At 61.2% G+C, this 20938-nt stretch overlaps 4 protein-coding genes across 4 annotated transcripts; 2 read left to right on the top strand and 2 right to left on the bottom strand.

Annotated features, from left to right (window-relative positions):
• Positions 1-915: 915 nt before the first annotated feature.
• On the top strand, positions 916-2243 carry BESB_076020 (uncharacterized protein; the record flags this gene model as incomplete). Its single annotated transcript, XM_029365963.1, has 2 exons — positions 916-979; positions 1261-2243. 2 exons carry the CDS (start codon positions 916-918, stop codon positions 2241-2243), a joined length of 1047 nt encoding a protein of 348 aa, XP_029217394.1.
• A 792-nt stretch (positions 2244-3035) lies between these two features.
• On the bottom strand, positions 3036-16056 carry BESB_076030 (uncharacterized protein; the record flags this gene model as incomplete). Its single annotated transcript, XM_029365964.1, has 3 exons — positions 3036-7201; positions 7661-12131; positions 12427-16056. The coding sequence occupies 3 exons, from the start codon at positions 16054-16056 to the stop codon at positions 3036-3038; spliced, it is 12267 nt and encodes a 4088-aa protein (XP_029217395.1).
• A 2293-nt stretch (positions 16057-18349) lies between these two features.
• On the top strand, positions 18350-20089 carry BESB_076040 (DnaJ domain-containing protein; the record flags this gene model as incomplete). Its single annotated transcript, XM_029365965.1, has 1 exon — positions 18350-20089. One exon carries the CDS (start codon positions 18350-18352, stop codon positions 20087-20089), a length of 1740 nt encoding a protein of 579 aa, XP_029217396.1.
• Positions 20090-20313: 224 nt separating this feature from the next.
• BESB_076050 (uncharacterized protein) lies at positions 20314-20586 on the bottom strand (the record flags this gene model as incomplete). The annotated part of the gene is made up of 1 exon (XM_029365966.1): positions 20314-20586. One exon carries the CDS (start codon positions 20584-20586, stop codon positions 20314-20316), a length of 273 nt encoding a protein of 90 aa, XP_029217397.1.
• Between the last annotated feature and the right edge of the window lie 352 nt (positions 20587-20938).

Raw genomic sequence — 20938 nt, forward strand, 5'->3', positions numbered from 1 at the left:
TGAACGACATTCATGTGTTCCAAGCGGCAGGTCTCAGCGGTGCCCCTGCCACTACGCACGTCACACTGCCAGAAAGGATGCAGCCCAAAAACATAGGCACACAGAACCAGTTTGTAGTACGATTCCAGAAATCGCATCTGGGCATGAGTGAAGTGCTAGCTTCTGTCGACCGCCAAGCTGGCTGGCCTCATGAACGGCTCCTGCCAGTGGCTCTCAGAGCCTGGCAACATCGACGGGGATGATAAAGTGGAAGATCAAGGAGATATGATATTTAAGAGCACAACTGCAGATATGCAGAAGCGTTTAGTGTTTCCAGAGGACTGAGTGTTCAGTGCGAGGGCCAGAACCGGAAGTGCTGGATCGTGACCCTACGTAGGCTGCAGGTACTGGAGCGTGCTACAAGCAGGGGCCGTCGCGCAGTCCGCTTTTGAGACCCTGCCGCCACATTCACCTATTTGGGAGTATCAGACGCATGCAAAAATGCTTCAAAACGATGTAACTGTTCGACAGGTAGTCTCGGAGGTGCCTTGTAGGACAAATTGGACCAGGAATGGTAGTGGGGATCCGAGGGCAAGAGTGCTAGGTAAGCGAGCTGTCTCACACAAATCCGCCATAGTGGTCTCCAAAATGAGCAAGAGTGAATGAAGCCTCGTTTAACATCCGCAAGGTAAGGTGTCCCGTTCACTGCGAACGATTTGGCGCGTCTCAAAGAGACCCATAGAGACGAGAGTGTCTCGACGTCTCTGACACAGGGAGCCGACACTCGGTTCCCCGTCGCTGAATCGACACTGTCTGGTATGTGTCTTGCTTTCTTGGCAGCAGTTGCGTTGTATTGCTCTACTTGTGTTTGTTTGTTGTTTCCTTCCTTCAAGGCCGGTGCTTTTGAGGTTCCACTGGGGGACCCGCCTCAAGAAAATGGTGCCCCGATTCAGCGGCGCCCTGGCACTGTGCTGCTGGCTTATGCTCGGATATCAGCACGGTGAGTGGTCGCCGTTGACCGCAGAGCAAGCCTGTATCTAAGGGTGGAAGTATGGGCGGCTCTGATGCAGCTATTATTTTGCCGCGTTGCGGTATCTGGAGTAGGTAAAAAGGGGAGACAGGTATGCCGCTGTGATCTGTGTGACTGACTTTTGTTCTGTTGTCCCCTGGCGGGGAGGCTTATTGGGGCTCTTCTCCCTCTGCAGTATGTGTCGGCTGTACGGTTGTGGCTTTATTGGTATTCGAAACTGTCTGGCTACTGTTTTGCTTTTGCTTTTATAGGCACTGACGCGCTGTCAACAGGCAGTCACGTGCAGACCCTCTCGAGCGAGACTGAAAGTCTGCGGCGTCAAGAGTCTGACAACAAGGCTGCAGAAGAAGCTGGAAAGCTGGCGGCGAAAGTGGCCGCCAGCGCCGTATCAGCCGCGTACCACCACGTTTTCAGGCGTTGGGCAGGCATCAGCCATCCGGATTTCCACTACGTTGACGTTGAGACGTGCAAAGTTGTTCTGAGCTTCGGAGTTTCGAAGCTGAAGAAGGCCATGGGAGGTGTCACAAGGATTAGGGAGGTGGAAGTCAACAATAAAAAACAACAGCTAACAATTACGTATGATGAACGACCGAGTTTTTCGAATGCTACAGATCTCAGTCGCATTTCGTCTTGGGTAGGCAGGAAACTTGCAAGCGCCCCGCAAGACGAGGTTGTCCCGGTGACGGAGCACATTTTTCTGCCATCCGAGTGCGTGGCTGACGACAATTCTCGCTACTTCGTCGTCATGCGAGAGAAGGAGGAAAATAGTGAACGCGTAACTGCTGTGGTTGTCGAGCTCGAGTTCAATCCAGGCGTGTTTGTCGTCCCTCGAGATCTTTCAAAGAGAGCAGCAGTCAACCAGATTATGAGCAGGCGACAGCGTTCCCCAATCGAAGAAGGTGTGTGGGAGTTGTTGCCGGGTTGCGTACTGTTCATTAGATTACGTGCAGATCTCCGGGCGGCACCGCGGCTTGCAGTTAACGTACCACTGGAATTTGTTCAATTCCAGGACGTAAACTTGAAGCATTTTGGGAACAGCCCCCTACCGAAGGAATGCACCTGGCATCTACCCAGCACCGTCGGCGCCATGACTCGTCAAGATAAATCGCAGGATCCAGACCAGTGGGACGTTCTTTTGTTCATGACCGATGAGCCCTCGCCGGTGAAAGAAGTCTACACCATTCCGAAAGGTGGTGAAGTCAGACGGGAGATGGTTTCAGATACAACGGAGTAGGACTCTGGCGTGAGCCAATCACCCGGCCTCGCGGGGGGCGGACTTGTATACAGATGACGGGACGCGACTACTGTGCTTCTTGGAATGAAAAATGCATTTACGAATCCAGCCGATAGAACATGTTCTTTGGAGGATCCGTAGATAACTGTGGAACAAGACGATCCCCGAGAACATCCTTGCATGTCGTATATGCTTTTGCGGGGTCACACCTCATGAAATCAGGGTGTGCCCCATTTATCACTGCGACTATGCATGTTTTGTTAACCTGGTCTGTCACAGCGGGAGAAGGATACGGCGTGGTCGCCTCCCAGCAGCTGCAACATGTAGTAATTGTGCTACATTATCTGCTAGATGCAACCACCCTGTGGTGATTGCTAGATGGCGTGGCGTCTGCATTGTACTCATTAGTCGATGTCGATCTTGATTGCTTAACCCGTATCGTCTAGCGTCTTTTTCGGTTTCTACCTGCTCTCGGTAGTGCTTGGAGGACCTCGGGCATCGAGGTGTTGTGCAAAGAGCAGCCGCGTGGAATGGAATGGACGACTTATGCAGTGCCTGAAGACGCTGGCTGTGCGTCCTTTTATGTAGGCGTAAAATTTTACGACGAGTTCACTCATCACTTTCCGGACACCGGTGCGCAGCGCGCCCACAGTGCGGCTACGCTGTTCTTGCGTCAGCGCAGCAGGCGCCCGTCCCCTGAGCTACGACACACTCACACATATTATAGAAGCTGGAATCTTTTGTACCCGAGGGGCATATAGCAAGACCGCTGAGAGCTTCTTTTCTAGCTTGTCACCTTTCGACAAACACTCCCTCCAGAATGACGGATGGCCGTGGCAGACACCAAATGAGAACAGTATCACGACGCCCTGAGACTAGAGCATCTTTGAAGAGGATCCACTGCCCTGCGCCATCCGAAGAATGTTCCTCCACTTCAGAGAAGAGATGCTGAGTCGGCTGCACGTCTTGAGCTCCGTCGCCATCCTCCGTGCCGGTGTTGAATATCGGCATGCTGTTCGGCCGTATGAGCCCCTGATTCTGTGCTACTCGCTGCGCTGTAGCTGCGGCCGCCATCACCACGTTGCTGAACGTCGGCTTCAGGTGCTTGGCAAGCATGAGCGAAACATGAGGATACCTGCCTTCTCCGAAAGGCAGGGGAGTCAAGCCATCGCTTTCACCGAGTGCACTGCCTTGCTCAGAGGCGGCACCACTTTCCACATACTTGCGGAGCCTTACAGCAGCTGCGCCGTCGCTCCTCGCTTGACCCGTACCTCCATACGCTTGTGACGCTTCCCTAGGATTCCCCGGGAAAACCACATCGCCACAGACCTGCTTCCGCAAGCCGAATGCAGCGCAGGACGACTGCGTCCGATGCTCGAGATTCAGAGACGCTTGTTCTCTCTGCGAGTCAAAAGAGGCTGTACGAGAAGCAGGAGCAACGCTGGCGACAGGCGTTCGAGCCTGAGACCTTGAACGGTTTTCAACGCTGTCGAAGTTGTTGGCCAAAAGCACGAGAGGAGCCAACGGCTTGACGCCTGCAGCGACGAGACCCTCGCCAAAGAAAACAATATGTGAGAGCTGGACGCTGAAAGACTTGCCAAGAGCACGCCGCGAAGCGGTGACGGCCGCAAGAAACTCTGCGTCGCGTGGTGACAGATGGAGGCCTCCTCTAGCACCGCCGTCACGCTCGCGCCGGGCACACGGCGACGTCTCGCCCGGCATACCTCTCTCTGCTCGTGGTGATTCTCCAGCAAAGTCGCTCGACGGTATCTCTGCGCTTCCCAGAGCAAGTTGCGGCGAGATCAACTGCGGGTGATACCTAGCTTCCTTCTCTCTTTGTTTCGCGCGCCCCTCTGCAGCATCTACCTGCTGCTGAGTCACCCGCAGCGTGCCTCCGCCTATAAAAAAAGACGTCACGTGGAGACCTGCTACGCAGCGTAGCGTCGCGCGGACGAGCTGAGAGAAGCGCTCGCATGCCAAGAGGAGCGCATCTAACTCGGCTTCTCCCCGCAGCCGGTCGAGACCGGTCGCAACCAGGGAAAACAGCATCGAGGCATGCCGCTGTACATCTATGCTGAAGTAGATGGGAAGGGGAAGGTCCACGGGTCTCCACGAGTCTCGCTGTTGTTCGACGTCGTCTTCTCCCCAGCTCTCCAGAATGTGCGCCTTCGCTTCTCGTGACAGACAGAGACCGTTTCCACACCCCTTTCCTTGGCTCCCTTCTGACTGGCGACCTGGCGAGCCATCGAGAAGACGGCGCTCGCTATCACGGAGGGACTGTTCGCGAACTTGCGAGGCATACGCTGCCTGCGGTTCCTCGAGTCCCAGCCGCCGCTCCGACTCCCGCTGGCCGTCAAAGGCTCGTTTGTCGCAGACTGGCGGCCCGCCCGACTGTGCACGGAGAGATGGGTGGCTCGCGTCTTGACCTGCCCACCCCCCGCGAGGATGCGCCGGAAAAGAAGATGTTCGAGCTAGCTCTCCGCGAGCGCCTCCGATTGACTCTCTGTCGCCGACATGCGGCTGGCGCGGCATGTCATCCCCGCACTCGCGCCGCGGAATGCAGTCCAAGCCGCGAGGCGGCTGGACGACAGAGCCGTAGGAGACTGCTGCACGCGCAAGCTCGCCGTGTGCCGCTGACACCACGCCCGGTCCGAACTGCAGGGCAGCTGCCTGCATGCCCGTGCCTCCCCCTTGGGAACTGAGACCCGGATCCACGTGTCCAAGAGTCCCGCGGGCCTCGCCGTTGTACCGCCCCCCCTGCGAGAATGGAGGCACTTGGAGAGCACGCTCGCCTCTTCTTGAAGCACCGGGTGGCTGCCGCCACGCCTGCGAGTGGAACCCTTGGGAGCTGCGCATGTCGCGGTGGCCTCTGCTGTGGGAGGCGCTTGGGCGAGGAGCCCGGCCGTACACGTCCGCATTGAAAAAAGTCTCGCCAAAATGAGGCTCGCGAGCGAGCCGCTCAAACGTCGTTTCCACCTGCCTCGATGCCTCGCGTGCTGTATCGGCAGGCAAAGCCAGCGTTGGCACCCTCGACCCATGACGCTCCGATGCCTCTGGATAGTGGGCGGCGAGGCCCTCGTGGCTGCTTCCGCCTGCCGCGCCTTCGTGCGCGTGTCGTGCCTCTGAACTGAGTGAAACGGGAACCGTCTGGGCCTCTCCCGCGAACTCGGTGTCGCCGCCGGCGATGCCCGGCACCGGGCTGGCGCATATAATAGAGATGAGCCGCTCGTATAGGGGAGTGTTTGCACGGTTCTCGTCGAAGGGCCTCATATTTTGAAGCGCAGTTGCAATCAAGAGCTCGCATTCTGCTTCACGGTTCGCAGGGGGTAACACGAGCGCTTGGCGGCGAATCACCGCGTCCGCCTCGCTTCCAGATTCACCTGCGTAGCCGGCTCCGCGCTGCTCTCCGCCGCCAGCCAGCCAAACGGAGTGGCAGGGAAGAACTGCATCGACGCCTGGGATCCTCAAGAGCTCGGCGGTATCGAGAGACTGCCGCCAATAGAGGCACACGAAGGACAAAAAGACGTTCACAACCGCGCAGGCGGGGTTGCTGTCTCCGCGAAGAACTTCTCCAGAGGGGCCGCCACGGAGCGCGACGACGGGCGGCAGACCAGGCGCGGGCGGACAGGACTGTGACAGGCCTTCCGGTCGCCCAGCCGCCAGGCGAGACGGGAGCAGAGACGCGAAAGGATGAACCGAAGAACTTTCGGGCGCCCGTCTGCGGTGCGACTGCAGTGTGGGGTGATCCGTGCGGGACAACACACGACGGAGACAGCAACGCAGGGTCGGTAGCGACCAAGGGAAAGCCCACGGGAGCGCAGAGGGAGGAAGCGCGGGGGGAAGAGAGCTCGAAACAGACGAAGGCAGAGCGGGCGGAGCGAAAAAGCGTCCGTGCAGGGACCCGTCTGGGAGAGCGTCAGGCGGCAGCGTCATGAGACAAACAGCACCCCTGATTAGGGTCCGCATCCGTGCCTCTCGCCCCAGGGGAGGCTGGGCATCGCCGGTGCAGACTGGAGAGGAGAGAGCAGGATGCCCTGCGTGCAGCTGCGAACCAGGTGCGCTTCCCAGAAGCCGCCCGTCGACCCTCGCTGCCCACGCGTCATTTAGTTTCGCATTGAGGGCGGCAAAGTGTTCCTGTAGAACTGCGGCTTGCTTGCGAATAGCCTCTACTGGAAAGTTTTTATCGATGAGAACCAGGACGCGTAGCGGTCTCCACAGCATTCTGCCCTGACCAGGGGCTCCTTGACCGTCGCCAATCGACTGCGTCCCGCAGTTGCTTCCACAGCGGTTCGCTACCTGCGGCGTGGCGTGAACCGGGACGGCGCTGGCTCTTTGGTCGTCTCGCGCTACACATTCCCCACGTTCGCCACCTCGCGCCCCTGCGCCTGCCTCGGCTGCTGTTTGAGTCGCATCTCCTTGCCCGTCACCACTGTATTTTCCCTGCCCTCCTTCCCTTGCTGCGTCCTTGCGTTCGTCCTCTGCCAGATTTCGTAATTGCACGAGAAGACGCTCCCCAAGTTGATTGAAAAACTCGTCTACACTCGTGGCGAGGTTTCTGGCTCCTTCCCGCGCCGCGGCTCGGAAGACGTCTTGCGGAATCTCTACACCATCCCACTCTCCCGCCTCTATCTCGGGTACTTCCTCCTCCTGCCGCGCGAGGCCGAGGGCCTGTGCCGCCTTCTGGAAACTCGTGCTTCGCGGCACCCGCCTCTGAAGTCCTCTCCGCCGGAGCGCGGCGCCTGTCGCCTCGTCTGAGCTGACGAAAAAGACTATATCTGCCTCGCCCGGCGCGGGCGCAGAGCTGCCCTCCGCCGCAGGCCATGCTTCTTGCGGCGTCTGACAAAGACCGCCGATCCGTTCTTCAGCGCCCTGCTCTCCTGCATGCGGTTCTGGGTTGCGCATCTTGCCTTCAGAAACCAGCTGCGGATGTAGCGACGACGCGTTCCATACTGTGATCGCTGAGAATTGATACAGCACATGACACACACAAAAATGTCCCGAAGGGAATGTGGGAAGCGCGAAGGAGAAGTTGCAGTTCGTAGGAAGCACCGGACACACACTCGCTGTCACCACTGTGGAATCTACACTCCCTGAACCGGGGTCGGCATCGCCTGAACCATACCGAGATGATAGAATTATGCGTTTTTTGTGTATCTGTCTGCAACGGCTGAACTACCACCTGGTGGGTTTCTCCTCCCTCCCTTCTTCCGCGCGACTGTGTTCTTCTGCGCGACTGTGGCTACACCCAGCGAATCTTGCGCGATTTCGCTCGACTCTTCCACCTCTAAAGCCTTCCCGTTGCAGCCCGTACTAGCGTCTGTTCTACAGAATCGTCCGTTCTGCGACCGCACGTGTATCGTTACTCGTAGAACTTGGGTCTGGTTTCGAGTCCCTTACAGCATCTTCTGATTTCTTACCTATGTCTCCGGCCTGAGCATCAGCCAGCAACAGCTGAGGACCGTCGGCTCGCCAGTCTCCGTCCCAGCGCGTGCTTCGCGCTCTGCCCTCTCCGAATGCCCCTGCCTCCTCCCCTTGAATGCCACTGTCTCCTGTGGGGCGTCCAGGTTCGCCAGCTGTCTCCGCCTGCGAGTCGACACTCGGCGTCCGTCTCTGTCCTTCCTGGGGCCGACCCTGCTCGGTGTTGTCCTCCTCCCGTCGCCATCTGCTTGCCTGGCGCCCGTCCGCGGGCACCATTTCTTGGCTTTCTGCGCTGCAGCTCTCGCGTGCATCCCGCTTTCGTTTGGTGAGGCAGTTCGCGACCGCTGCGCGGACAAAGTGCATCACTGTCGTACTCTTGCCGCACCCAGGGAACCCCACAGGCAGAATGCAGGTCACCGTCGCGATGGGAGCATCGCCTTCACCGTTCGCTCGCTGGGACGCGGGCCTTTGCTCCTTTCTCTGGCTTTCCGCCTCGGGCGTGTCCCGTTCCCCGCTGCTTCCCTGGACGCAGGGAGTCTCCGCGGGCTGACTTGCAGAGGTCGGCGACCTCTCCATCCCGGCGTTGGCTCGGCCGTCTGTTCCGCCGCACTTGACAGCCCGTGAAGACGAGCACACACATCCATTTTGTGGCTCTACGCATCCGCTTCCTTCTGCAGCGTCTGCATCCTTCTCCCTCCCTGGCGAGTCTCCTGCTCGTCTCCCCTTCAGCCCAGAAGTTCCGCATAGGCTCGGGCGATGCCTGTCCCCGGTTCGCATATCGCGCAGGCCGCTTGCCGGCGCGATCGTGAGCTTCACGTGGTCAAGGATTTCAACAAACCGCCGGAAACACGCATCTGCGCCTGCGGAGGTGGCGGCGTCCTCCACGGGTCCGTCTCCTGCGTCGGGAGGAAGCCCTCCTGTCACCCGCCTTCGCGGCCCCTTCAACGCCCGCGACTCGCTGGACTCCTCGCCCCCTGGGAGAGGCGCTCCAATGAAGAAGACCGGGTTTTGGTGAGGCCTCTGCGTTCGCGGAGTGTAAGACGAGACTGAGGGACTCTTGGAGACGTGTGGACGCTGCGAAATCACGCAGGACCCCCGCGGAACGCCGTCGAGCTCGCCTGTGGTCTCCAGTAGCTGCGTGGGCACGACTCGCCAGAATCGCAGCAACATGAGCACGTGATGAAGAAGTCTCTCGGAAGATAACAACGGCGGAAGCAGTCTCAGGAACTTAACAGTGGCGTCTGTCACGAGTACGTCTTGCAGGCGCGAAGCATGGCTCTCCCGTCCGTTTTTCTTTGCATCCGCGTGTGTGGGCACGCGCGCCTCGCTTGCCTTCCGGCCGCTAGACACGGAGTCGTGCGTGTGCGCACACGAGAGCTGCGAAGAGAGCAAGCGCTCGCCTCCGACCCTTCTCGCTTCGCTGCGACCGTGTGCGCCTCCTTCGTGCCTCGCCCTGGCGAGTTCGTTGCTTTCTCCCTCTGCTCTCTCTGCCTCCACCACGCGACAGAAGCGCAGAGCCGCTGCAACTAAGGGGCTCGTCACCTCGCTCTCTCGCCTTTGTCCTGCTTCCTGTCTTTCAGAAACGCATGACGACCATGCTTCATCATCCTGGAGGTTAACGTTCGGAAGGCCTGCACAGTGGGTGCGCCTTTGTTTCTGTCGTTTCACAGGGAGGGCGCAGTGCAGGGCCTCAGCGTCGCCCTCGCCCTCGCCTGCCGTCGTAGAAGCTGCTTCGTCGTTGCTTTCCCGCTCGTCCTCCGCTAGGAGACAAAGCAGAGCAAAGTTTTTCAACGACGCACGCATGTCCGCCGTCAGTTCGTCTCCCCTGTCGGACCCGTCGCCCTGTCCCCAGCCCCAGACGACCGTTCCGGCCGCGGGCGGAGACGACAGAGACGAAGGCGAGGCACAGCAGGAAGGCAAAGGGCCGCACCAGTCGGCAGCAGCCCTCCAGTCGCTTCCGACAGCGTCTCTGGCGTCGCACTCGCAAGGCTCGAACCCACAATGACGCACGACGAGGGAGAGTCCACGCGACTCCGCTAAAGCTCTCAAACGGCAGTAGGTGCGGAAGGAGAGAGAGAGCGGCGGCACGACGAGACGCACCGTGAGAGGGGATCCCGCGGCCGCGCAAGAAGGAAGAGAGGGCGACCCAACCCACGAACGCGACTTACGCAGGGGAAGCGACGAGACAGAGGACGGACACAGAGACACGACTGACGACGAAGAACACGGCTGGGCAAGAGTGTCCGCTGCGCGGCAGTCCCCTCCGCCTCGGCGGCACCCCCCCGCCGGCTCCTCTTCTCGATAAAACGACTCCCTCCTGGCCCCCTGCGCATCCTTGCTTTTCACTGCAGCAAGCAGTTCTGCGTGGTCTGCCTCATGTTTCTCGCCTCCTCTGTGCGGTGCGCTGGCGCTCGAGGAGCCGCGGCACAGCCCGTCAGCGTCGACCGCCTTCCGGAACTCGGCCGCTTCGTCGATGAAGTCGAGGAAGCGAAGATCCACGAGCGCTTCTAGATCCCGAGAAGACATGTCGCTCACGCGCTGCTCCGGAATCGCCTTGCGTTCCACCCCAGCGTGCTGACCGCACCTCCCTGTGCGCGCCTCTGCCGGAGGTGAAGCACAGCTCGCCGTGGGAGACAGCTGCGACGGCGGGAACGCTCGGAGAGCAGACGAGGCACCCCCCGACGCGTGAACGTGCGAGCGCCAGATGGCGGCGGAGGCCAGACACGCGGCATAAAGAAGCGCGTCCTCGTACTTTAGGGTGAGCGAAAGAATAATGCGGAACGCCTCGTCGCGTACGCAACTTGGCTGCGCATGCGCTGCCGGATTCTCAAGGCCTTCGCACTCCAGTGTTTCGGTGGGCGCTGCCTGACCGCCTGTTTTGCCGCCCCTTCCGCCAGGCCCCCAGACCTGCCCGCCAGCCGCCTTTGCTTGGAGGACTCTCCTCAGCGAAGCGGGGGAGGAAGGCGAAGAGAGAGAGGGCGCAGAAAGAACTGAACGCACCCGAGCTATCACAGAGTAGAAGGCCGGCTGAGACGGGAAGATCCCGATCGCCTCTTGTGCGAACTCAACGAGCCATGGCTCTGCGCGGTCCTCGAGACTTGCAAGAGTCGAAGACGAACTACCCACTTTCGCGAACGCAGTCCATGCAGCAACAGCTGCATCAACTCGTTGTGAGCTCGCCGATCGCCCCGTCGTCCTCAACAGCCGGCACGCCGGCTGGCTCTCCACGAGCTCTTCGTCAGAATCCGAGACCCTTTTCCCCCCTCCCTGTCCGTCGCCTGGAAGGAGCGCTTCCTTTCTCTCCGTTTCTCGTCGCTTTTCAGCAGGGTGGTTTCTGGAGCCCGTGCTGTCGCCTTCATGGCCTTGGCAAGCGTCACACGCGTCTTTTCGCCTGGTTTGTCTCTCCCGGAGTTCGGCGGAGAAGCGACGGAGAATGCCGGCAAGAGCCCTGTCGACCTCTGCGCCTGGTGCTGCCCTGCCTTCGTCTTCCCCCCCCGCAGACTCGAGTGGTGTTTCCTCTTTTAACACACTCGACGGCGAGGGCCTATCTTTCATACACGTGTTCAGGGACGCCCTCTTGGCGGCACCCGGTGCTGAGCGGCCTCTGCCGGCGAGTAGCTGTCGCAGCTTCCGCTTGCGACGGCAGGAGAGCGTCGCGAGATCGCCGAGAGCCTGCGCCTGCTGCAGAGAGGCGCGCGGCGCGCCTGGAAGCGACGACAAGGTAAGCGGAGGAAGCTCTTGGCGCGGAGACAGAGATTCCAGGGCAAGGTGCGGAGAGAGAGCGAGAAGCGAGGAAGACGCGATCGCGTGCCGCAGCTTCTCTCGAATGCGGCGGCGCAGCACATAGCCGAGGCTTTTCACCTTTGTTAGTCCGAGGACAAGCGGGAAGACACGAAGCGCAGACGGAGGTGCGAAAGGTCGCGGCGCTGCACCAGAGGGAGCTGGCGGGAAGGGCGACGCGGCGGGTGACGCGGCGGGCGACGAGAGCGACGCCGGTAGTGAGGAGACCGCGAGCGGATAAGGCGCTGTGAAGTACAGGACCACACCCTCGCCCACACCGTCCTGTTCCACGTCGCTGGAAAACACGCGCTCCTCGAGGCGCTGGAGGCCGCAGAGGAGCTCCACCAGAGACGAGGCCGCGAAGGCCGAGAAGAGACGAGCTGTCGGCAAGCGAAACGTCTCGCGAAGAAGCGCCAGCGCAGCTGAGGGCGGCAGGCAGACTTGGAGACCGTCGTGCGGAACTACTGCGTAGAAGACTAGATGAGGCGAGGAGGAGGGTGCCCACGGGCAGACGCCGGAGGTAGTCGCGCCGGAAGGCAAAGAGCTCACGGGCTCCTCAGCCACGCCCGCCAGCCACGCGCGCTCGCGGCATGACGCCTCTGAGTAAGCGAGGAAGTGCTGCTTGTCAGGGCATCCGACCAGCTCCCCGACGATCGTGTGACTGGAGAGAAAGTCTTGCAAAGCGGTCACCTGTGAAACAGCGGCAGCAAACCCAGGCACACACTCCCTGGAACGCGTCACACACAGGCAATAGTGCCTATGAGGCGAGGGTGAGAGAAGCTTGACACAGACGCCACTTCGCCCGCCCCAAACCTGTCTTAAACAGACCGCAGACCCTCTCGCACTCAGGCCAGCCAGTGCGTCTACGAGGAACCCTTTTTCGGCTCGCGGAAGTTGCAAGTCGACGCTTCCTCCCCGTCTGTCTCGCGAGGATGTGTGTGCCGGGCTGGAATGAAACGAAAGCGAGAGGCAAGAATAGTCTTACCTGTTCGGACGAGCGACCTGCGAGAAGCCTTCGCCACGCTCGCGCGACTTTGATTGCGTACTGGTATCTTGGTTCTTTTCGGTCGAAAATATCTTTGTTGGACTCCCCGACTTCCCCCTCGACTTTTTCCGCCAGCGCGCCCGCCGTCGGCGAATGAGCTTGTCGCATCTCAGCTTCTCCACCAGCATTTTCGTCTCTGTCTCCTCTTTGCCCGCTGTGCACGAGGCTGCCTTTCGCGGACGCAGTCGCATCGAGGCCTTGCGGCGCCTCTGTCTCCTCTCCTTGTTCACGGGCACTCTGCAAGCCCCTCAGCTCGCACAGAGAATCTTCTTTGCCGCTTGCGTTCTTTTCTCGTGTCGCGCCTCGCTCACAGATCAACGCGCGAGAAGGCACGACCATGGACACGTTTTTGCTGCAGATACACCACGCGTCTAGCGTCGGGGAGAAGGAGACCTGAGCGTTCTCGCCGTTGACCTTCTCCACTACAGCGACTTCCACAGAGAAAGGCGACAGCGACGCGCCGAGGGAGGCTGGGAGTGCAGCGGCAGCGCGCGAGGAGGCCAGCGAAGGTGGAGACAGAGACCGACTAGAGCAAGGCGACCGTCTGGCTCGCCGCAAGCACTTTCCTTCCCCTTTGCGCGTCTGCCTCTCCGCTGTGTCGAGGGACGCGGCCTCCACTGGCTGCTGTCCCGTCTCGCCCAGCGCGCCGCCTTGATCCCTGCGCGGCTCGGTCGACTCGAACAGAAGTCGCGCGTCTTCCGCAAGTGAAAGGGCGGTGTGTAAGCGTCCCGCGAGCTGCCGCATGACGCGAAACGAGTTCTGGCCTGCCGCGAGGAGCGACGGCTGCAACGCCTCCACGCTGAAGTAGGAAGGAAGTTGAGAAAAGAGCGACTCGAGCGGCTGCTGCGCGGTCTCCGACGAAAACGCACCCTCGCGAGAAAACCCACCACCACACGCATGGGATGAGGACGAAGGCGGAATCGAGGAGGAGGAGGCGCCTGAGGGCGATGAATCCAGCGATGACGCGGTCGCAAGGGCAGGCGAGCCGGCGAGATATTCCCGCGAAAGCGAGGAGGCAAAAGGCGAGGACGCAGATATCGAGAGAGAGCAGTCCGCTGCTGGATCAGACGCCGCCGCCGCCGCCAGAGAGGCCGCTCCCAGGGCAGCTTTAGGCTTTTGGGAACAAAGCGGATTTCGGTTTTTGCACCGGTGGAGGTTCTCCTCTGCCTCGCGCTGAGCCTGGCGGAGGCTGGAGGCGAGGGCGAGCGGGTCTCGAGGAGTCTGTGCGAGGACTAGTCTCGATCGGCGAAGTGACTCGTTCACGCGGTCTACGCCGTGCCACCTGCTGTCTACTCTCGCCACGCGGCTCATCTCTCCCATTAGCTCTTTCTTGGTGTCGTGTGGCTTTCCGCTTGGATGCCTCTCTGTCTCCTGTGTGGCGACTTGCACCCGCGGACACACCCGTTCAGCTTCCTGTTTTGCTTCTTCGCAGGCAGCCGAACTCGAAACGCGGCCGCGGGACTGCTGCCGATGCATGCAGATCAGAAACGCCGACAACAGCGGCAGGTGAAGATCGAAGAACTTAGGCAGGCCCATGCGTACGAGCAGCTGATCGGTCTCCTTGCGCATCGACGGCACGCAAGCAGAAGAAAGAGAAGAAGGGAGGCAAGACGAAGGAGAGGGCGGACGAGGGCAACCGGGGAAGGCAGAAGCCGGGGGCGAATCGCAAGCAGCGCCAGAGATATCCGGTGAAGGCTGAGCAAAGGAAGCGCAGGCTGCAGGCCGCAACGTTCCATCCGCTAATGCAGGGGTAGGAACCTCTTTTTCTCCCGCCTCTGCGCGGCCTGACGACCTCTCATCGTCTACATCTTCTTCCTCCGCCGTTGCTTCTGTTACATGCCTTTGGCACTCTTCGGATCCTCTTACGCATTCACCGTCCGAAGCCCGTCTTCTTTTCCTGTCTGCGGCTCCTCCACGTTTTTCCTTGTGCCTTTCTGGATTTTCGTCGTTTTTTTCCACACCCGTCTCTCTTCTCTGTTTCTTTTTCTCTTCGCATGCGTCCCCCAATGCGTCCGCTCCTTCTGCTCCATCTTCAGCTACCGTTTCCGCGTCTGTATGTAAGGGCGCCCGGGTTGCTTCACTGCTGCACGCCAATTCCTGCGATCTGCTTTGCGGTACCCGCTCGCAGCGGCCGCTCACACGCGCGGTATACTGCACAACTTCGAGAAGGGAGAAGCCTCTGCGAAGAAGCAGCTGCAGCGGCGGCTGCGCGGCGTAGATTTCCTCCTCCTTCAGCCTCTGCTTTAAGGAAATATCGACGAGTCTGACGGTGATGCGGTCCCGCAGCGCCGCGGGCCTTGCCGCATCCTCCTCCTCCCTCTCCCTCCGCGATGGAGCAACGCAGCTGAAGCCCGTGCGGACGCGGAGGCTGTGAGGCCTCACGCGCTCAGGGCGTCCCCTCGCCGAGAAAAGCCTCGCATCATTCAGTCGCTGTTCAACGCGGAAAAGTGCAAATTGGTGCTTCGCCGTTCTGTTTGAAGGCTCCTGAGTCCCTGCCATCTCTGCCGGCAACCTCGCGTGCTCCATCTGCACACACTGAGACGAGGAAGCTCCAGCAAAGGCGCGCTGCGGAGTTGCTTCCTCTGTTGCTTTGCGTTTTCTCTCTCTCCTCGCTTGCCGCTTGGAAACAGGCGCGGAGGAGGGTGCCGCAGGGTCTCCGGAGCCCGTCGCCGTCTCCTGCGAAGGCGGCGCCGGAGAGGCAGCGACTGAAGGCGGCAGGCGACCCTCCGCGGGGGACGGCGAAGCTTGCGCGGAGGCTTGAACTTCCGAGCAGGATCCGCGAAGAAGCTGAAGAGATTGCCACATGCGCCGCCCTAGGCATGCAGGCGAGGGCAGCGGACAGAAAGCGACGAAATCGAACGTAGCGAGCGTTCCTTCAGCCGCCCAACTTTCTCTGGCGCTCCCCCCTGCTGGCCCAGAGGCGCCTCGCGCAGGCTCTACGTGAGACTGCCCCGCCGCACAGCGAGGCGCGTGGCTGCAGTCCCGCTCGAGGCCTTTCTCAGGCTCGCCTTCGCAGCAGAAAAGCCTGCCGGGGTTTCTAACGTGACCGCGTGCAGCCGGCAGCGGCTGCACGTCTCGTCCCGCCCACCCGGGGCGCTCACGCCGGCGCCCGCCTGCCTCGAGCACTGCTGGAGCGCCTGTAGCGAGGCCGGCGCCCTGCAGGTCGGAGTCTCGCTGCTGCTCCGCCTCGTCGCTGGCTGACTCCGGAGACGCCGCAACGAGCCCAGACGAGAAGAAGCATGGCACGTCTGTTAGCTGTTCGAGGGCTTGTAGGAAATCTTCGCTGAGGCCGCGGACGGGCAGAGAGAGCGCGCGCGGACGAAGAAGCGGCGCTGTCGCTCCGAGCCGAAGCTCGAGCGAAGGAGATGCGCCTCGGGAGCTCTTCCAGACCGAGGACGATGAAAAAGACACGGAATCCCCGCGCGCTCCAACGCCCCGCGCCTCGGCACTTTCCTCGTTCGCCTCTCCGCCTGGCGTCTCTACTTTCTGCGCGGCGTCCGCGTCTTCTGCGACGTTCGCGACAAACTCCTCCTCAGCCGCTGCCTGGCTGCCACCTCGCTCAACGGGCATTTGCGGCGCCTCTCCAACGCCACCGTGAAGGGAATTCACATCCTTTACGCAGCCCTGCGACGCGCCGCTCGCTTCTGGCTCGCTCGTCGTCGCACCACAGGCGAGCGAGTCGGCTAGGCGTCCAGCCTCCAACACCGCAGACGGGCCTCGCTGCCTGCCGCCGCGCATGCTACCTGGCAGACACAGTACGACAGAAGAGAGACCGACACGCCCAGAGGAAGCACCACAGAAAGCAAAGACGCGACCATAAAAACACAGCGAAGGGGCCGACTCAGGGCCCAGAGGCGGGCGCTGCAGAATAAGCGCTTAAAGGCGCACGCAGGTCGGCGTAAAAGAGGCGCAGTTGGCACTGAGAGCTCGCGCAGAGTTGCAGACGGTCGCAGACAGACGGCAGAGCTGCAGGACGCGTCTCAGAGAAGCACGCGCAGGGCTGGGCGGCCTGCATCGAGCGCCGCAGCATACAAAGACAAAAGAAGCGAGTGCTGGTGGAAGACCGTCCTCGCTCGCGATGAAAAGGCGACCACAGAGGGGACAACTAAACTAGAAAAGTAGAAGATACACCTCAGACGACGAACGAGGGTGAGCAAGAGCAATCCACTGAGTGAAAGGAGACGACCACGAAAGAGAGTCGATCCCGGAAAAAGAGAGACGATCAAATCGTTGAAGGACAGCCAAGGCCGCGACGGAACCTCAGTCTCAGTGTGCGCGAGACCCTCGAAAGAAATGCGTCGAGGTCGGCTCCCAAGAGGGGAAGAAGAAAAGCGATATACGACAGCAGGACGGAGACGACGCGCCGCAACCAGGAGAAGCGGATTGGGCGTGAGTTGTCTCTCGGTGCAACACGGCGAGAGCCCGAAGGGTCTCCGAGGGCTGATCGTGCCCGCGGAGGCAAATACGCAGCGGCGGAGGGGGAGGGAGAAGATTTCTGTGCAGAGAGAATACGTTACCAGAGACGGATTGTGGACTGCCGATCTTGACAGCTGCGGCGAGGAGCGTGGACTCTGCGGCTGAAAAAATCGGCGAGGATTCTCTCTGGGGCTTGAGAGACACCCGCCACCCTACTCGCGGAGGCACCTCACAACGGAACTGAATCAGATCGAAAGGCGCATCCGTCGATTGCTGCCTAGTGGAATTTTCATAGACACCTCGTCTCGCTTGACTCTGCGACTCAATGGAGAGCGTGTCCTCTCCCCCATCGTGTGCTTTTCTGTGATGTGTCGCGCGGATTCCGCGTCTCCGCGCCCTGGCGCTGCATGCTACGTGTGCATGCGCAGCCCGCCAGCGTCTTGCTGCGGCACGCGTCTTGTTCCCGAGCGCGTCTGGCGTTCCGGCGCGCGTGCTCTATCCAAGCAAAATCATTTAGGGCACTCGGCGAAAAGGCGAAGAAAGCGCAGACACTCCGTCTTCTCCGCGCTCGACGAAACAAGAATCAGGTGTCAAGCCAGTGGAGCTGGGCCGCGATCTGCCCTGTCTCATGCGCTCCAGTGAAGACGCAGGGAAGAGCTCGAGAGTTCCCCAGGAGGGCACTTTGTGTCTTCTCGCTTGGTCTTCTGTCTTCTTCGGCTCTGCAGGCTGCGTCTCGCGAACCTCGCGGCGCGCCTCGTTCCCCAATCGCACAGCCTGCTACTTTGTCTTTTCTCGCTAGCAGCGGCTGACGCGGCGGCTGGCGAGAGCGCGGCCCAATGACGCTGCTGCGAACTCGAATGCCGACCAACATCGATGCCTGACAGCCTTCGAGTCTGTCCCTTCTTGATCCCCGACCCTCAGACATCTTCTCCTCAGGACCTGGGTCTCCAGTGTCGCACGCAGGGGGCGTTTCGCTGGCACAGGGAACGTCTCGCTGGCACACAGAGCACTTCGCTGGCGATCCCGGTGAGGACGCAACTGCGCAGAGCACCGCCTTTCTGATTGACGCTGACTCGCGCTGTCTCGCCCCGCGCTCCTCTCGCCTGGAAAGGCCTCGCGGACCCGCGTGCGATTTCGGCTGCCTTCTTTCCGTTTTTCTCTTCGGCACACACATGCAGCCCGCAGTCTGCTGGTTGTTCACACTGCAGCCAAGGTTGCCCGGAATGCCAGGATCTACGGAAAAGTGAAGATGGCAGACCGGAGAGCGGTGCTGCTCGGGTAGGCAGTTTCCGGCTTCCTCCCTGCTTCCCTGCGCTGCACCTCCGCGCCTTAATTCTTCGTTCCTCCGCGTCTCGTCATCTCCTTCGGCCCTGGCTGCCTGATTCCCCATCTCGCTTGCTTCCGTGTCTCTGCGTGGAATCCGCCTCGTCTCCAGTCTGTGTTCAATATGGACGAAGCTCGGCGCGCGCGGAGGAGGACTGAACGGGTCTTCCCTGTCCTCTGCGACGGCGCTTCTTCGTCTGCTGTTCCTTCTTCTTTCCCTCGTCTCTGTTTTGCTATCCCGGCTTCGCGTGCTCGCTCATCGGCGCCCTCGTTCTCGCTTCTTTCCGCGGGTTTTCTCGGCTTCCTCGCGTCTTTCTGCTGCCTCCACTCAGCGCCCTTGGCCCTCGACTCCGCACCGCCGCGCGCGCCTTTGCCGGCGTTTTCCGAGACCCGCGTTTTTCTCTTTGCGGCCGCGAGTCGACCCGCGGCGGACGGCAGCTCTCGCCGCCGCGCCGCGTCCTCCTCGCGCCGGGGCGCCGCAGCCGCGCAGTGCGAGGCGAGCGCTGCGTCCTTTCCTGCTGCCAGGGGCGCGAAAGGCGAGTGCCCTGCGGCTTGTGCGCCTCCGCCAACTGCGTGCGAAATCCGCGAGCTCGCTCCGGCGGAGGCGGACGCGGGCCAGCCGCTGATCAGCGAGCTGCCCTTCGGCGCGGACGACCTGTTTTCCTCGCTCTTCGCAGGTTTTCAGGACGACAGCAGAGGAAGAAAGCGTGCCGCGGCGGGCGCCGCTGGGCGCGACCGCGAGCGACGAGGCGTCTCGGGAAGACAGCCTCGGCCGCGGCAGTCCGTCGGCGATGGCGAAGCGGAGCGCGGAGGAGAGAGCGAGGAGGCGGCGGCGGGGGCACAGGCCGCAGACCTGCAGGAGAGGTTCTTCGACCCGTACGAAGTCCTGGGGGTCTCATCCGACAGCAGCGCGGAGTGCATTCGCATCGCCTATCGACGGAAAGCCAAGGTGTGCCACCCCGACCGCGCCCAGGCCGCCGCCTGGGGCAAGCAGGCGAAGACGAGCTTCGCAGGGGCGCGCTCCGCTGGCGGGGGAGAGGAAGCCGCTGGAGCCTCTGGAGAGACGCAGAAGTCAGGTCGCGCCACCGACGCGCAGCAGCCGAACGCACGGAATGGGTCCCCTCGCCAGCCTGCGCCGGCTCCCACCGCGTCGTCCGATGCGAGGGCGCAGAGAGGAGACGGAAACGGCGGCGGCGGAGCGTCTCGGCCAACTGCGCTGTCGCATGCAGAGAAGTTCATGCTCGTCCGCTCGGCGTTTGAACTGCTGAGTGACAAGGAGAAGAGAAGACATTTCGACCGTCACGGCAGGTCCCCCGACGATCCACGCTTCGTCAGCCGCGCGACGCTGCCTTCGGACGCAGGGCGAGGCCGGTCGCGCCCCTTAGGGCGCGGTCGTGGAGTCTCGGGCGCCACGGGGGGACGCCGGTCGAAGCCGACGGAGCGAGAGTGGCTGTCGACGTTCTTGGACGTGGCGTTCTCTTTCCTCGACGACGACGAAGGGCCGTTGGCTGAGGAGGGCCTGCGGAAGGGCTCCAGAGAGGGGGGCGACGGCCGAGCGCACCGCCGGAGGTCCCGCGGCGGCTCTTCGTCCGTCGCCTTCGAAGCGCCTGGTCGAGTGCATCGCAAGAATTCCGCGTCCTTTGCGGTCGGCGACGCGGACTCCGTCGAGTCGTGGTGGGAAGCTGAAGAAGAGAGCGGAGAGTCTTGGGTCGACGAAGACGAAGACCTCTTTGACGAGCTCGACCTTGAGGACGAGGAGGGAGAGTTTGAGCTGGACTATGAAGAAGACTTTCCCTTTCAGGACGAGGACGAGGGCGAGGAGGAGGACGACGATGGTGATTTATTTGCAGCATTTAGTTTTTAGAGATTCCTCTTCAAGGTGCGCACACTCCCCGTGTGTGCGCGCTCGGGCAGCGGCCCCCGTGGTACAGCCAGTCTGCTGCTTTGAGTTCCAAGAGGTGCCTAAAAGCGTAGCAGGCCTGTACCCTGTAGATGCTGCTCCGCGCTACAGAGCAGCAAGCTGAGCCTGAAGGTGAACACGCTTCCGGAGGATTCGGTGAAAGACCGGGGCGGAGACCACCGGCGCGCTTAGGACAACGCCCGCGCGTAGCCAGACGGCGCTGCGGTCGCTCTTTTGCGGAGCCGCGCGAGACTCGTCTGCTGCGCCAGCGCCCTTTCTGCTTCTTCTTCTGCCTGAGACGCGTCCGCACCCGACTGTTCTCGAGTGGCGCAGAAACGCATGTGACCGTCCCAGTTGCGAGGAGACGGAGAACTCGTCGGCGCACGCGCCTTCTTTGACGTTTTTCGAGAAGTGTTAGGTGCGGCGCAGTAGTGGCACGAATCGTGAGGGGTGTGCGCCATACAAAGTCCAAGACAGCGGGGAAGAACGGGATATGTTAGAGTGGTCACATGCGACCCGGAGACGAACGCGAGGCTTGAGAAAAGAGGACAGCACGACAGCGCTTCAGGAGTCTTGCGGGCAAACTTGCTTTTTTTCCAGGGTGGTGACATGTGCTCGCATGAAGCGGGCGAGTTTTTTGCTTGATTGTGTTCAGTTGTGAGTTCACTTAATCGCGGACGGACGAAGACTAGCTGAGGGTCATAAAGTCCCTTGCAACGCTGTCCATTCCATGATATCTTGTCTCTGTTTTTCTAGCGTCCTCTGTTGCCAGCAAGCGCTGTCAACTCCGCGTCGTGCAGCTTCCTCAGTTGC

This window comes from Besnoitia besnoiti, chromosome VII (genome assembly GCF_002563875.1).
Source record: "Besnoitia besnoiti strain Bb-Ger1 chromosome VII, whole genome shotgun sequence".
NCBI lineage: Eukaryota > Apicomplexa > Conoidasida > Eucoccidiorida > Sarcocystidae > Besnoitia > Besnoitia besnoiti.